Source organism: Meriones unguiculatus, chromosome 3 (assembly GCF_030254825.1).
Source record: "Meriones unguiculatus strain TT.TT164.6M chromosome 3, Bangor_MerUng_6.1, whole genome shotgun sequence".
NCBI classification, from domain to species: domain Eukaryota; kingdom Metazoa; phylum Chordata; class Mammalia; order Rodentia; family Muridae; genus Meriones; species Meriones unguiculatus.
In genome coordinates, this window is record NC_083351.1 from 34,173,985 (window position 1) to 34,190,965 (window position 16,981).

At 40.6% G+C, this 16,981-nt stretch overlaps 2 protein-coding genes across 18 annotated transcripts in view; both read right to left on the minus strand.

Moving 5' to 3' along the window:
- Ercc5 (ERCC excision repair 5, endonuclease) overlaps nt 1-1,493 on the minus strand; it is a 34,458-nt gene extending 32,965 nt beyond the window's left edge. The window contains exon 1 of one of the 2 annotated variants that reach the window (XM_060379814.1): nt 1,260-1,488. In XM_060379814.1, coding sequence (XP_060235797.1) covers nt 1,260-1,347 — 88 coding nt within the window. In that variant the 5' untranslated portion in view covers nt 1,348-1,488. Of the gene's footprint in view, nt 1-1,259 lie in introns of both variants that reach the window. The other variant, XM_060379816.1, reaches the window with a different exon arrangement.
- A 2,262-nt stretch (nt 1,494-3,755) lies between these two features.
- Nucleotides 3,756-16,981, minus strand: part of Bivm (basic, immunoglobulin-like variable motif containing) — a 33,906-nt gene continuing 20,680 nt past the window's right edge. For 11 of the 16 annotated variants that reach the window (XM_060379823.1, XM_060379822.1, XM_060379818.1 and 8 more), the window contains 6 exons: nt 16,477-16,581; nt 16,179-16,273; nt 9,487-9,619; nt 7,983-8,069; nt 7,165-7,261; nt 3,756-6,237 (listed from right to left, as the gene is read on the minus strand). In XM_060379823.1, coding sequence (XP_060235806.1) covers nt 5,953-6,237; nt 7,165-7,261; nt 7,983-8,069; nt 9,487-9,619; nt 16,179-16,273; nt 16,477-16,581 — 802 coding nt within the window. In that variant the 3' untranslated portion in view covers nt 3,756-5,952. Of the gene's footprint in view, nt 6,238-7,164; nt 7,262-7,982; nt 8,070-8,427; nt 8,496-9,486; nt 9,620-16,178; nt 16,274-16,476; nt 16,582-16,981 lie in introns of those variants that run through there. The other 5 variants (XM_060379828.1, XM_060379829.1, XM_060379831.1 and 2 more) reach the window with 5 other exon arrangements.

Sequence of the window (16,981 nt, forward strand, 5' to 3'; positions counted from 1 at the left end):
ACAGAGATAATCGGATTATTACATTAGGCATATGTGATTGTATGCAGATTCCTTAGCAATTGTTTAGTTAAATGGTCCATTGCTTCAGAAAAGCTTAATAACCCCCTAAAAAGAACTTCATACCCTAAGTGACACTTCTATTCGACACGCAGATAATCTACATGGCTTACTCCCATCCCCTACTCTCCCGCTCAGATTCCTGAATGCAGAACTCCTAAGCCTTTCTAGGGGCTGAAAGAGAAAATAACTTAAATTCTTGATGGTGTCATCAGCACTACTTTTTCTCAAAGATGGGGCTGGAACTCCGGGCTCTCATACACCCTAAAAGAGAGCTCTGCCTGTACCATGCTGAAACCATTTGATAAGAATGCAAGAATTCCCTCACTCAAATGTACTTTCATTTACTAATAATTCAGAAATCCTTAAACTGCAATGACAAAGGAAAACCACTAGGGTGAGTTTACAAAGCTCTTCAGGTTACGTAACTTACTGAACCCAGTGTAAAAACTTGTTAGGACAAATTCTCAATTTTTGCCATCAGCGTATTTGGCATAAAACGTGATTTCTCCAAAAGAACAAGTTCTCCTTTAATTACAAGCTGGGCACAGTTAAAAATTGATTCATCAGTGGCCTCTTTACTGTACTTTACAGAAAACGCGCGCGCGCACCTTCAACAATTATTTACAAGTTTCTCTAGTTCTCACTAGGAAAACGGTGTAAAGGTACCTCCAGCTTCTGGGCTAAAAGAATCATTGTAAAAGGGGAAAAGCGGAGGGGAGGGAGTGGAAGTGGGGGTGTCGTGGAACAAATGAACATAACAAATTTCAAAATTACCGTCACATTTTTCAAAATTGAAAACCAAAGAAAACTCCGGAGGCAGAAAGTTAAGCACTCACACAACCATCACAGAAGCCGCAAAGGAACGAACCCACTCTACCACCACATGAACTGTTTATTCCAGCAAACCAGAGTTAACTATTCAAGAAGGACGGGGCGGGGCGGGGCGGGGCGGGGCGGGGCGGGGGGTCGGGAACTCTCTACCTTGTCCTCCCCACGCTGAGCCGCCCACACAGAATAACCTCCCAGATCCACAGTACTACAGAGCAAGGCGCTATTCCGCAGGTTATCACGTACGTCTCCTCACTGTCCTGCGGGGAGAACCAAAACCCGGGGGACGGAGGGTGGCCCCGGGGAGCGCCCGGCACGGCTCCCCCACGACGCCCAGTCACGCTCGTCCCGCGGCGCGGCGTGAAGGATACCCACAGCCAGAACCTTGCCCTCCAGCGCCTCCGGGCTGACCCGGCGGCCGGCGCACTCCAGCAGCCTCCACAGCCCGTGGACGCCCATGGCGCAGGCGCACCGCGCGGGCCCGGCACGGCAGCGGCTTCCACTCACGCAGAGCCCACCGCTCTCCACCCGGCACCCGGGTCCGCGGGGGCGTGAACAGAAAGCCGCAGGCGGAAGCACTTCCGGAGCGGGCCTGGCCTCCCGGAAGAAAGGCGCAACCTGGACGTGGCGGCGGTGGGAGGGGAGGTAGCCCTAAGCCTGCTGCGATTGATGCCTCCCGCGGACCAACCTCTCGGCCACCGTCCAAGTGCGAGGTTTGGGAGTCTCGCGTTGACGCTTGATGTATAAATCCCGCGCCGGAACACTCCGGAAGTCAGTGCGGGGTTGCGACCCAGTTTTCTTCTAGTGTTTCTCTCCGGCTGGCTGTTAGGCATGAAAGGTATTTGCACGTTGGCTTTCTTAGTGGAGTGAGGTCCCCGTTGTGTATTCAATATCAGCTTCCCCATTGTCCCTCCAGCTTTGTAGATTTGATGCCGGGTTTTGGGTGAGACGAGAAAAGAACAGGTGAATATTTGCAAGACACCGTTCAGTAACTAGGTGGCGGTACAACGCAGTGCTTAGTCGCGAATTTCCGCCAGCATCTGAAACTTGGAATTCCACAGCCGTGGTGAGAAAGGACTTTTTGGCAATGTAGGCCCAGAAAAGGCCCGGTACCCTCTTGCTAAATCAAAACCAACCCGAAACTTCACTATGGTGGTTAGTTAACTCTGCGGAGATCACGTGTCTTCAGAATTTCTGGTCCATCGTCTGTAAAATCTTGTACTGAGCAGAGTTTGTGTGCAAAGCACTTAGCATACAGTTGTTCCGATTTGATGTACAGTATTGGAATTACATTCAGACCCAGTAAAAAGGTACTAATAAGAAATAAGATATCCAGACTTATCATAAACATTGGGAGACAGAGATAGCACAAATTCAAGACCCACATGGCCTTGTCAGAGAAAAAAAAAAAGTGGGGGAGGACTAGAATTAGATAATTTTTTAAAAGAATCGTTTGCAGCAGAAGTCTTATCAGAAATCAAGTTTTAGCAAAAACGTATGTGTCCACACAGATGGCTTATAGTAGCCATGTTAACTTGTATTAATCTTGGCTTATTTTAAAGGCCATAAGTTTCACAAAGTGCTTTTAGCGTTTCCTCAAGGTGTAATATTACGAATTTTTCATTTTAGTACAGTTGTATTTTACCGAGGGCAATACAATTGCCTGTTTATTTTTTATCACTTCCAATAGTAGGCTATAAATTTGTTGAAATCAATATGTCTTGATGACTGTTACATCCTTACTTGTAACACACAGCAGAAGTTCATAAATGTTGCTTAAATGACCTCTCAAGTCTCCTGTTGGAAGCTCTCCAGGCCATTTTGCATCCTGTGGAAAATATTTGGATTACAGGTTAAGCAGATGTTAGTTCAGACCGTATCTGGCCAATGGAATTACTGTGTATTCAGGTGAGAATTCATGTTGAATTCAAAATTCACATGTTGAGTACATATTTCCAAGTATGTTAGAATGCCCCTGTATTCAAAGTGACTTTTAGAAAGTGATTCTCATAACAATAAGGCCAGTAGGGACCATTTAGCAAAACCATTTTTGTGTCTAACAGTCATGATCAGTGATAGATCACAAACATGCAGACATGTTTAAGTTTATGGATTTGATTCCTATCTCTTCGTAGATGTACACAAAGACTGTCGCCACTAACTAATATAAGTGCCATCCTTGTAAGAAGAGGGAGTTGGAACACAAACTCCAAGGGTGCCCACAAATAAGAGAAAGGCCATGGGAAGACAAAAGGGGTGATCACAAGTCTAAGAGATAAGAAACCAAACTTGCCAAGACCTTGTCTTGGTCTACAGAATTGTGAGGAAAAAGAAAACCCACTTGTTTTTAAGCAATCCAGTATTTTCTTACGAAAGTTCTAGCAAACCATTATTCTCTATAACCCTTGGCAAGAAGCTTCACCAGTGAAAGCCTTAGGTTTAGCTGGCACATGTTAGTACCACCAACTTCTGAGGGCTGCGCTGAGTTTTCACATGAAAACATCTATTAAGTGATGGGATTTAAGATTGGGGTTTTGTTTTGTTTTTATTCTTAAGTGAAAGATTGGCAGAGAAGAAATGCAAAGAGTGAAAGGGAGTTAAATAATGTCATAATCCTGGAGCAGTTAACTCTGTTAACTGAACAAAGCATGGCTGAAACAAAGCAACTTGGGAAACATGACAGTTACTATGCCAGTGTGACAAGATGGTTTCTTGCCTTGTAACTGGTATAATGGTGAGGAAAGGAAGTGTTACAGGATTTTTTAAAATTCCTGAGTGCTGGATAAAAACAAATAGTGTGCCTACTTAAGTATTAGGCATGCTTTTAAACCAGAGCAGTATGTTTTGAATATGAAATGCTCTTGAAAGAAAAGAAACCGAGGAGTGTATATTTGACATACATTTGCTCTTTTCAATTTAACAGTCTCTATAAACTAATCAATTAAAAGCACATTTTTTAAAAATAATTATTATAACAAGCATTTAAATTGCTTTCCTGCCCTCCAACCACTATTCTAAATACTATATTCATTAGTACATCTTTTTCTTCAAACCACATAATCTCACAGGTGAAACAACTAGTAATTTCAGAGCCAGTTATCATTCATTAGAAAAAGGGTTGACTAGCAAATAGGACAGGAATATTACTAGTTTTCAAAAATAAGTATTCAGATTCTCTTACCTACTTAACCCCCCAAAAAGATAAAAACCTCCCACTGAATTCAAACAGTAACTTAAATTTGTAAGTTGAAGTTTTAAGTGCTCACACATCAGTCTGCTTTTATAGAGCATATAACTAGTATGTAGGAAATAAACTCGTGTTTCCTCAGCTGTCATTTTGTTAAGGTTTCTATTTTATTTTGCATTTGTATTCTTTCCTCTTAGCTCTTCAAACTTATTTCATTGAAATATTCAATTGAACTATTAAAAAACAGCTTACATTGAAAACACACTTGATCCACAAAAATTACAACCTCATTTGGTTCAACCTAATATGAAAATTTTTCCGTATCATGTTATGAAGTACTAGAGAATCAGTATCCAAGTATTTGGAAAATAGCAAGCATGAAGTATAAGTCATCAGCCTATCACATTGTTTCATTGATTATAAAAATTGCAACATGTTTCTTGTAACACTAATTACATGGAAATGCCAAATTATCATATGCTTCACACAGTTCCAAGGATACACCCTAACTACAAAACAGACGTTAATATTCACGAGTAAAAAAAAAAAAACAACTTTATTTGATGAAAACATTTTAAAAGTTCCAGTATGAAATAACAAAATCAACAACCTACAAATCTTTCAGGCTTTTGCATTTCAAGCTAAATAATCTCTTCAGAAACAGGACCATTTTGTCATATAAAGCCCTTTCTGTACACTAAGCTGTATGAGTGGGTAAATATATATAAAATTCAAGAGACAAATGAAAATGTTTTAAAAATAAAAATCTGAAACCTCCCGATGAGGTGTATTGCAATATGGTTCTAACATACTCAGCACCCTGTAATCACCAAGTTACTGACTTGAATCTTGGAATGATCCTGTTACATGAAAGAACAATGGAAGTCACACATTGCAGCAAAAGAAAAACAGCAGCTAAAGAGGAGCTCAAGTATTGAGTTCACACATCTGAAATATTTAACACACACTTCAAACAACTGGATGTTTCACAAAAAGAAACAGCTCAGAATTGAGAATAGAGAGTTGTCCTCAGAGTGAGCTGAATATCGCCAACATGTCTTCAGCACTGTTTAACACGTGACTCCATTAAGAGACCAATAAAGTATCAGATCTCACTGCACATATTACCATGGATGTAGAAACTAGATTCCAAGTGCTCTGTAACTGCATGCCTAAAACAAGGTGTTCTAGACCTTCAGACATTGTTCAGGGCCTATTCTTCTTGTGCAAAGTCAAGAGTACCAGAATCAGTGCCCCACCTGCACCTATAGAAAAGGTCAGTTTCTTGAGTACTTTTCTGCTTCTCTGTCAAGAATCCTGAGATAGTTATTCAGGAAAGCACGGAGGTGAGGTGGATACTGCCACCACTGAAAGAACAACTAGCCTAGCAAGATACTTTTAAATGAACTTTAACCATGAGTAAAAACTACAACTTGACAGCCCCCATTTTGTTAAGGGCAGGTGATGGTGCCTTGCAAATTGGTCTTAGGAATCAAAGTATCTGTAATTAATAGCTAGGGATCAAGTTTTAATAAATCACTTCATGCTTAAATAGTTCAAGTTTTAATTCTGTTAAGTGCATTTGTGGTTTTGCTTTGAAGCAGTTATGATTTTATCGGATTTTTAAAAACCCTTTGTCCAGATTGCTTATCTGCTTTCAATTTTAAAAGAGCAGTAATCTTTTTTTTTACCTGCCTGCCTATTTGAAGCCACCCATTGTAATCATATGTATGCTTATTTACTAGAGAACTACAGGTTATGTTTTGTACCACAAGATCTGTTCCTATTGCTAGACTTTAAGAAACCATCTGAAGTCTTAATGCGCTCCTGAACATAACAGCTGTGTGGGAGACACCGGTGCTTCGGTTTCCACACGCTCAGTCATTACCATTGTAATCACCGTAGCTGTGGTAGCCACTGTTCCTTCTCTCATGGATGCTAGACATCTTCTTCCATGCTGAGTCCTGCTGGAAACTAGCACTGAAGGACCTGCCCAGACGCCCGTGCTGCTTCTTAGAGATGTTGTCCTCGCTCTCAGATTTGGCAATTCCCTGGGGAGGTTGTGAATCTTGTGTAATGGTTCCAAATGGAAAGTTCCAAAAACCAAATCTTTGCCAACTGAGTCTCTGGAATGCTATGATGCAATGCAAATTTCCTCCAACCTGAGAAAGAAAAAAGATGAAGACAATAAAGAGAAAATAATTGTGTAAGTTTGTGGGGTCCTTATGACTCCCTCGGAGTGATGGTGTTACCCTTTCACGTGTCTGAAAACACTACTTAGAGCACACTAACATACTCACCGGTCCCCTCAGCAGCCTTTACAATATAACAAAGCCCCGAGGGACCGGAGCACTCCTGCCCTACATGCCTCTCCACAGCCTAGACTCAACATAGTCACAGCCTGACTCAAGGTCATGCTTCCTGTTCTGTGTGTGTGGTCTATCTCCTCCTCACCTTTCCTAAAATACTTACCTCATTCCCTCCCCCGTGTATAAGTGTGTGTGTTTGTGTGTGTACAAGATTTTTAAGACACAATCTCTGTAATTTAGGTTAGCATGAAAATCATTATCTTTTTGCCTAAGAGCTAAGATTACAAGCATGTGCCACCACACCCAGCTTCATTTATTCTTTTATCACTATGTTCATAGCAAAAAGAAAAAAAAAGGTTGCCTATTCAATCTAGATTGTTTCTGCTCCTGAGAGCTTCTTTCTGCAGTCATGCTTCAACACATGGCTCTGCCTTGTGAGCATAATTTACCAAAGTTGGGCCAAAGGAACTCAACCAAGGCAGGTAAGTCTCAATCTAGACCTAAAAATAAGTCACAAATTGAAGGCACAGCACAGCCTACCTAAGAGTGATTAGCATTCGGAGCACTTGGCTGCTACTGTTGCCGCAGTACTGGGTGTCATTTCCCGCAACTGTCCTCCTTGGCTAGGGGTTTAAAGTTAGCCTGCGTTCATAAAATACATCTTACTTTCCTGACTATGATAGTTTGAACTTGGTTTTGTTATTTACCACATCAAGAGTATTAATAAAATACTGCATATTGGTCGTTGGGAAGTGGCTTCCAACATGGTACTGTTCTTACCTTCTTTGTTTTCCGGAACTGCAGCCCCCTCTCTAGATGTCTGATATCTAAGAATTCTGGATTTTGTGTGTTTAGGTCAGTGACAATATCTGCCCATCTATAATAAGAAAAAGGATAGTTTTTTTTAGGTCCAAAGTACCACTGTAATAAAGCTTTTTCCAAGAGCAAGTTGTCACACTATATCACAGCAGGAAATGGTGATTATTCTCCTGTGTCAGCACTGTTCCATCGACTAGCCTTTAAAAGCTACTCAGAGCATCAGGCCTGCATGCAAGCACCTGCACCTGCTGAGCTACCTCACTAGTCCTAAAGATTTTATTTTGTTTTATTAGCTTTTTTTTCTGTGTAGCCTTGGCTGTCCTGTAACTCGCTCTGTAGTCCAGGCTGGACTCAAACTCATAGAGATCCCCCTGCCTCCCAAGTGCTGGGATTAAAGTCGTGTGCCATCACTGTGAAGCAAGATTTTATTTTAATCAAATATCAGGATTTAAAGCAAAAATGAAGCAATTCTAATTTTTTTTTTTAGAAAAAAAACTTAATATATTACTGAAATGGAAAAGCGGACCAAAAAAAAAAATTCATTTTCATAGAATTCCAGAAGAGGAAACTCAAATCTGTGGCAATGGGAAGCACACCGGCTATGGGCTGGAGAGAAACAGATCATAGCAGAACTTGCTGTGGCACACTGACTGGGTCATGACCGTACTGGTGTGCTCATTTATCTACATGCATTTAATTGCACAATTTTGATCTGTGCCCTCAGTGAAGGAAATATTACCCCAATTAAAGAAAAACAATAAAAGCTACTAAAAAAATACCTTTTACAATGAATGGCAGGATGTTTTCTACTTGACTCTCCAATTAAAATCCAATATTCTACTTCTTGTGGTGAGAGAGGGCCCCTGCTAAACAGAAAATATATTCACAGTCCACTTGATAAGTGGCATTCACTCCCCGCAGTATGCCGTTCCAACTAAAACTCAGAGACAGCTTTGTTGATCTAGAATAAATATCAGCAATTATTTGGGCCATTCAAGAAATCCCCAAATTAGGTTTGAGCCCTCGTCACTTTCATATTCAAAAATCTAAGATTACAAATGTTTTAATATATGACCTCCTCAGATCAGAGGGGAAGATGACAATTTTAAACATACAGTGTTCCAGTCCCATCCCTGGAAATTCTAATTCAAGTGTGGAAAGGAGCCTAGAGATTTGCATAATTTTAAGAATGATTCAGGCAGTTCATAAACACAAGGCACTCACTGGTGAAGTCCAACTATCAAAGGAACAGAGCAGTGGAAGTCAAAGTGTGTTTCACACTTTGTAGGTACCTGAAGGAAGGTCAAAGCACAGGCTGGAATCACAAAAGAACCGCAGCAGTGCCCCACACTTCAGGAAGTGATCAGAGCATGTCCGGAGTTGAGAGAAAGAGCAGTTTTATTCTTGCTCCTCATGCACAAGCAGTTTCAGCCTCCTGGCTCCTCCAGTTTCTGCACCTGATTCAGGTTGCCTGAGGCACCAAGGGCCTTTGAGTGGGACTGCAGGGACACACGGCCTCCAGGAAATAAAAACCCTCCTGTCCTAAAGGCCAAGCCATGCCCTCCAGGCAGACACTGGACCCTCACTCTAGAGAGCACTTCCAAGGGCCACCAATCTTTTCATCCTCCTCAGTCACCAACCCCACCAAGCCAAGTCTGAATCAACCAGAAAATCAGTGGGGTCAGATAGCCATGCATGGCTTTCATTTTCACCTGTTCTTAACAATAACCTCTGCTTTGGAAGAAATGTGGTAAAGAGAACGAGTAACATTCAACCTCAGTTCCCTTGTTTTGAACACATCTCCTTCACAGAGACAGATGTTCATATATGTGTGAAAATATGTTTTCAAGAAATAAAAACCAAAAGGAAGAGGCAAATAAAACCATGAGATAAAACTGGTCCTGAACTTCTTGTAGAAAAACCCTGACAAATACCTTCTTCATTATGAGTAGAGAAGGGGCTTTTAAAGTGCTCAGTGGTAGCAGTCTTGACCCACGGGCATGTAGGACAATGAAGAGGACACTGGGGCTAGCATGTGAAGGCCCCTGCATTCTGTGTATAACAGTTATAAAAGTGATGCTTCAGATGGCTTTCTCTTACAATGACTGAGCAACAGCTTTTAAGTGCATTCAGTCCTGCAATACATATGCACACTTGGTGTGAACAAAACATATTACCAAACTTCCCAATCTCTAAAAGACTAGAATCTGTTTAATTCCCAAAAACATTTCGTACAACACATTTTTCTGGTGAAGTACTCTTATTGAGTACGGAGCTGCTTACCTGAATGCTTTATTAGCTTTAACAGGGGTTGCTTCAAAGCCAATTGGACAAAAATAATGGTTTTGGCAATGGTAGATATAAGCCAGTGACTCGTCTTTCAATCCTCGGGTTAATTTTGACAAGGCCCCAGGAGCTACAAAGGCAAAATCAGACAAACTGAGGGCCACAAAGCAAAGTCTGATTTTACACAGAGAACCAGTTAAGGACTGGAAAACAGCAAAGATGCAATTTATAATACAGTGACATTCTGATTTTCTGTGAGGGGCTAAGAAGCTATCGATGTGAGCAAAAATATGAATGAATTTACTTTTAGTTTTAGATAAACTCAGTAGCAAAACAAATGAAACATGTCCTTGCTTACCAGAACTTTTTAAGAATACACCAAGATATTCAATGAGTGTGTAAAACCCGGTATACACAATCACAGTCTTAACTTTTCTGGTTGTGGACATCTGTCACTGCTAGCTCCTGAATGAGCATGCCCAAGTGAAGTGCATCTGTCTACAAACTCTATCTAAACTAAGTCCATAAAAGGAGTGAAATTATAGACATTCTAAAGTCCAGCTGTAGCCTGTACATCCTGCTTCAAGCTTACTAATGCATAGGATTAAACAAAGTAAAAACAAGCTACGATAATGGTGTGCAAGCACACGCACCTGCCACAAAATAACACGTTTTCATTGTGCTGGCTCATTTCACGTCAGACCTGACACAAGCTACAGTCATCTGAGCGCAGAGAACTTTGACTTAGAAGATGCCTCCATAAGATCTGGCCTGAAGAGCATTTTCTTAATTAGTGACTGATGTGGGATCAGCCAACTGTGGGTGGTGCCATCCCTGGGCTGGTGGTTCTGTGTTCTATTTAAAAAGCAGTTTGATGAGGCCATGGGGAACAGGTCAGTAGGCAGCATTCTTCTATGGCATCGACATCAGCTCCTTGCCTCCAGGTCCCTGCCCTTTTTGAATTCCTGCCTCAGATTCCATCAGTGGACTGTGATTGAGGACACATCAGCCAAATGCCTTCCTAGATTGCTCTGGTCATGGTTTTCATCACAGCAATAGAAACTGTAACTAAGACAAACGTCTTTCTACATTTGTCACACAGATGAAAGGCTTCAGCTTTTTTTCCCTTGTGTATGGTTTTTGTTGTTGTTGTCTGTTTGCTTTGGTTTTTCTGTGTTTTTTGTTTTGTTTTTCTCCGAGACAGGGTTTCTCTGTGTAGCTTTGGCTGTCCTGGACTCACTTTGTAGACCAGACTGGCCTCAAACTCACAGAGATCCACCTGCCTCTGCCTCCCTGAGTGCTGAAATTACAGGTGCCACCAAGCCCAGCAGCATCAGCTTTTCTACACACACCACACAGATCAAAGACAGCAGCTTTGCAGTCAGGCAGGAGCTCAACTGTTTCTCCTCATCTGCTGCCTATCACTCTAATAGTTGTCAAGTGATTTCCAAAGTATTAGCAAAAGAAACAAGTTTTTATCAGCACTCAAGGCCATTAACTGAGGTTTCATTGACCTGCATTCCTTGAAGAAATTAAATTATTCATTAACAAGTAGCCCATTAAAATTGGAAACCCTAAAAAGAGCTGAAAGCCTGCATCATACATTCACGGTGATGGACTTTCTGGCCACTCAAATAGCTGCTGACCACCAAGATCTGCCAGTCAGCGTCTGCAGCAGTTCCACAGAGGCAGACTGGCTGCTCCGCAACGGGTTGCCGGTGGGGGCTCTGCTCATGCTCGTTTCTGGCTTCTCCTCTGAAGTTCCATCAAGGCAGTCCACATATACTTTTTACTTTTGGGCAGATCAGCGCAGATACGGAGTTTCCTCTACTAAAATCTCTACTTGGAAAATACTAATAATGATCAGCCATTCCATATATTTGAGTTGTATTTCCCTCATACTTTCAAAACTGACCCCCTTGGCAGTTTAAATGAAGAATTTTTAGGACTAACTTCAGTACAATCTTTCATTTCCATAAGTGAACATGATCGTAAATAGCTTCCAGATGGTGAGTTAAGATGAAATGTGTAACTTTATTCTTTGTACACTTAAACATTGTAAAAATTGTTTATAACCACCATTGATTTTGAAAAACTCCTGAAATGTTTTTAAGCTTAAAGTTTGCATTGAGAAGATTTTTCAGATAACTGAAACTATTGTTTTACACTAAAACTTGAACTCAAAGCATTTAGTTATGGCACGTGCCTTTACTCCCAGCACTCAGGAGGCTAAGACAGGCAGATTTCTGTAAGTTCAAGGCCAGCCTGGTCTACAAAGAGAGTTCCAGAACAGCCAGAAAAAAAAAACACAGAAAAACCCTGTAAAAAAGGGGGGGGGAGGAGAAAGAAGAAAAAAAAAGAAAAAGAAAGGGAGAAAAAAGTGCTTCCATTAAAATGTAACACAAAACTTTGCTAGTGGTCGTTATAACTGATGTTTCTAATCTATTCAGGATCCCAGGAGAAGATGATATGGATGACTATGTCTGCTCTCCGTGGCACTCACATAAATGTGTGGCTGAAAACACTCTTTTATCATGTCCTAGTTTTCCAGAAGCCATGATGTGGGTTTTCTTCTATAGAATAATGTTTCTATTATTAAATGTGATATATAGCATTTATATACAATTTCTTTTTTGCTTTGTTTTTGTTTGTTTGTTGTTGTTGTTGTTGTTGTTGTTGTTGTTGTTTTGAGACAGGATTTCCCTGGGTAGCCTTGGCTATCCTAAAACTCACTCTGTAGACCAGGCTGGCCTTGAATTAATAGGGATCCACCTGCCTTTGTCTACCAAGTGCTGAAATTAAAGGTGTGTACCACTATATGATTCCTAATAACAGGATGTTTTCTTGTTTCTCCAAAGTACATAACATTCTCCAGATGATTTCAATATCAGCAAACTTAAAGCAGAGCTGCTGTGGCCAAAAAAGTGTATAAGGAATTCTGTTTCATCCTCTCCCTTTCCTGACAAAGCCCTTAAACAGAATCCTCAGGTCTTAACTGAGCACAATTAGAAAACTACTGCATCTCCTTGTCAATGCAAAACCAAACTCTTAATAAAGAGTCTGCACACCATCTCTTTGTGAAGACTTCAATGAAGTCTTGCTGGAGCCCAGTATGAGTGGCTGGCTTTTTAGGTCTTGGTTGGGAACCAAGAATTTGCCTTTCCAGCAAGTTACCAGGTGATGCATCCAGAGACAGTATTTTGAAAGCAGCTAGTTTAGAGTAAGTGGAGATTTTAACTCCTGAGTACCTAGTAACTCTATCAGATACTATATGTAAAAAAAAAAAAAAAAAGTTCTAGCATGGAAGATGAAACAGCTAATGTTAAGGTGTGAAACTACAGTGCCACAAAAAGGTACAGAAGTCAGAGGAATCGAGAAGGGGCGGCACTCAAGATGGAACGCAGCGAAGAGGTGGGGCTTCAGCAATCTAGACAGAGGAAAGGGCATAAGGGGAGGCAGATCCACGCAACATACGTGGAGACATCAAAGCACTAGTTCAGAACATGGAGTGCAACAGAGAAAGCCTTCAGGAGCACACCCCACACACTTTCAGGACAAAATCGGAGAAAAGATTACCTTCTAAAATACAGTGCAATATTTAATCAATAAGAAATGATCTATGATGAGAAGACAAATGTGTTGTTAAGAGAAACTAGGTTCAGAGTATAGTTCACCCTATAGCAGAGGACACCTAAAAACTAAGTCACAAAACAGCCACTTCCATAGCTGTACAGTGGACAGACAGGATGCGAACAAAGCTGTAAGGATTAGGTTCTGAGCTGAGATGAGCGGACAACTTGAGCTGCCAATGGGATTCAGGCCCCTTTGGCACTATAGCTCTCACCCAACACACTGTCAGACCCTTACATTCTTTGAGTTGGTCTAGTATGAACTTGTCCTTCTGTGGAAGACTTAGAGAACTCTGGAAGATCAACTGAATATAAATCTTTATACACTGAAAGTCAGGAAAGATTCTGGAACCATGATGGGTATCAAGCGGCATATCCTGGCAGGGCCCTACCCATATGATACTTTTTAAATACAGCAGGCATGTGAGGGTAGTGGTGAAAATCCAGTTTACTTTGGCTTCACATGATATCAATACTATTTAGTTTGCTCTGTACTCAAGCCTAGAGAACTCCCAACGAGGAAAGGGGGTAACTACACTGCAAGTTAAAGACAATTATTTACTATGAACTGGAAGAATACTGGAGGTGAGAAAAACAGTACATCATATCTCAGATATACAGTACTTATACAGTACAAATAAGTACTGTATATCTGAGATATGATATAATTGAGGTTACAGAGAGCCGATAGCTATGGTCAAGGGCAGAGTATGTGTGATCCATACAGAGGCTGGTACTGTGTTAAACAAAGCAGTAAACTGTGGTGCCCACTGAAAGAAAAAGAAATAAATTCCTGAGCCTAAGTGTGATTTCAAAGTGAATCTTGACTTTGCAACCTGAGTCACGACTTTGAAGTTAACCGAATGAACAGCCACTGTTAACATTTAGTGCACGCGTTCAGTGTGAGCAATTATTTCTCTGGAAAATATGCTTCACTTTATATTAACTGTTTAGTTTTACCACATTCTCCAGGTTTTTAAAAATTCTCTAAGGAGCTCCATTTACAGTCACTATGGAGGGCACAGTGGCACCAGAGAGTTAATAAGTCCAGGACATGTAGTTCTCAAGAACACTGAAAGCCCACTGTGAAAAATCAGATCTGTCTAAATAGAGAAAAAAAAAAGATATGTTTCAGAGAATGTATTAAATAAACAATGCCATCGGGCATGGTTTCACTCCAGAAACCACTGAAGAAGAAAGCCCCTCTTAGCAGCTCTTCCTATCACAAGACAAAGTATGAAGAGGAGGGAGAGAAGCAGAATACCAGTGCTCCGCCCGCCTGAGTGTAACGGCTGGTGATGTGTAGCACAGATGAATCAAAGGGCTACTTGGAATGGTCTCTTTGGGCACCAAGCAAGACATTTACTTTAAAACGATGAAATATGTGGTATCACATACCAAATACCATATGACAGAGGCTAGCAGATAGTAATAGGATTCTGGGGCTAAGCTGTCCAGGGATACTTCAGAAATGAGACCAGGTTGCAGAGCAGGGAGGAGGTTGGGGAGAGCACTGATAAGAAGAGAAAGAAAGAAAATTGATAAACTATGTTGTTAAACTTTATTTGAAGAAATCTGAAGAAATCACCATCTTCCCTTTGCATAAAAAGAGAGAGGGTAAGAAGGATGGCCTAGGAGGTACCTCCTCCCAAGCCCTCGAACCAAGTTCGATCCCCAGAACCCAGGTGGTGAAAGGGGAGAACCAACTCCCTCAGGTTGTTCTGTGATCACACATGAAAATAAATACACAAATAAATGTAATTTTTAAAACTTGTAAAGGAAAACAGTTTATTCCACCCTACAAATAAACAGGGCATCTGCTTAAGGAAGTTTAGACAGAAGTAGAGGGAATCGGAGGGTCTCGGTGCCAAGCATCCTAACATATCCTAGTCCATCAGGAAACTGTGCAACAACATTCATATCCATGCACCCATTGTACAAATAAGTCATGAAGAGCTAGAGGAGCCAAGCCACTGGAAAGCAAGCCAAGTACTATTGTTCTAAAGATCTGCACACTCAAATCGCTAACAAAATTAGGCCCCAAAACATAATAACAGCATAGCTGATGAAAAAAATCTTAAAATCCAGAATATTGAACCTAAACCAATTCTATGGAGCCCTGTTAGTGCTTCATTGCATTTTGTTAATTAAATTTTTCATATTTTTATACTTTTTGAATGTTGTTAATTTACATGGCTAACCATAGTTTCTTGATGTCCTATAACCTTTCGTATCAATCATCCATCACTCCATCCATCTTTATCATCTTTGAAGTGGAGGCTAATCTTAATTCCTATCACAACACGCTATTGCAGCAATCTTGAATAAAATCTCCCATTTCAAGGAGAGTCGGAAAAGTTTCTTCTTTAACAGTACCTTATAGCTGTCCACTCCATAAAACTCAAAGTTTACTATGACAATTTAAAAGTTGAAATCATTAAACAAGCTGGAAAGTGGTGGCACACCCCTTTAATCCCAGCACTCGAGAGGCAGAGGCAGGCCTGCCTGGTCTACAGATGAAATCATTAAATAATACAAATAATTCAGCTAGTATATAACAAATAATCCCTAACTTCACTAATATGTCTGTTAAAAAAAGAGACTGCTTTACAACAGAGTGTTGCCACGTCACAGTTTACCATGTTGTTCTGTGTTACCTTTGATGTCAGTCCAGCATCACATAGCCTCAAATGCTCTCACTCTGTCTTAAAATGAACTCCAAGCTTTTTCTCTAAAAGTTTTACTATAATGCACACGCATACATAACAAGGTATTAAACAATAAAATCAATGTGTTAAGAGCAGTGTTTATAACATGCCTTAAAATTCCAACATCTATATAAAAGTATCAGGAGGGGTAAAAATACTGGACTTTATACTGAAAGTGCCCTACATATTACTATCATGATTTCCTTCTTAGGTAAAAAGGTATGAAAACATCAGACTATTGAGAGTTTACTTGATGTCCCAGGAAACAATATAGCCAATACTCAACCTGAAAACTTGTGAGTATGTGTGTGTGTGTGTGTGTGTGTGTGTGTGTGTGTTCATTTTCACCTACCAGTTTCTCCAGCTGTTTTGTTCTTCCCATGGGGCTTATATAGAACATAAGAGCATCCTTTCACATGGAAGTGGTCATTAATTTGTCTAAACCATCTGAAAATAAGAAGATTTGCTCATAGCAATAGTTTCATAACACAGATGGGCCACCGTTTTAATTGTACAGAAACCCAAGCACAGCCCACACATGGTATATCTAAAGGAGCCTGGGACCCAGCACCAAAGTCTCCACAACATGACAGCATTATCACTTCTCAGAATTAGAAATAAGGTGCTGTCTCTAAGCGGCAGCTTCATACCTCATGAGTGTTGTATTTCCAGTGAAAGGGCCAAACCTAATGTCTTCAAATGGGGGTTGGAAGCCCAAAATATGTAATGCGTCTTCTTGGGTAATAGGTGGGAGACTATAAAAGAAACATTTCCTTTCATTTCACAGTTCCAGTCATAACACGATCTGCTTCAATGTTAATAATACATAGGTTTAGCTTGCAAACAGCTTCAGCAATATACTTCATTTATTTTACTTAAAAAGAATACATGCAAATATTTTAACCTGAAAGGCTTATAACAGTATGCACAGTTTTTCTCATTTGTGAAAAATCTACACTCAGAGAGTTCCATTATAAAACAGGTACCTTCAAATTTCTTTTTTTATTTTTAATTTTTAGCTTTTTGGCTTCAGGGCCTCTCTATGGAGCTCTGGATGTTCTAGAACTCACTATGTAAACCACCCTGACTTCAGACTCAGAGATCTGCCTGCCTCTGCTTCCTGAGTGCTGGGATTACAGGTGTGCACCACCACAC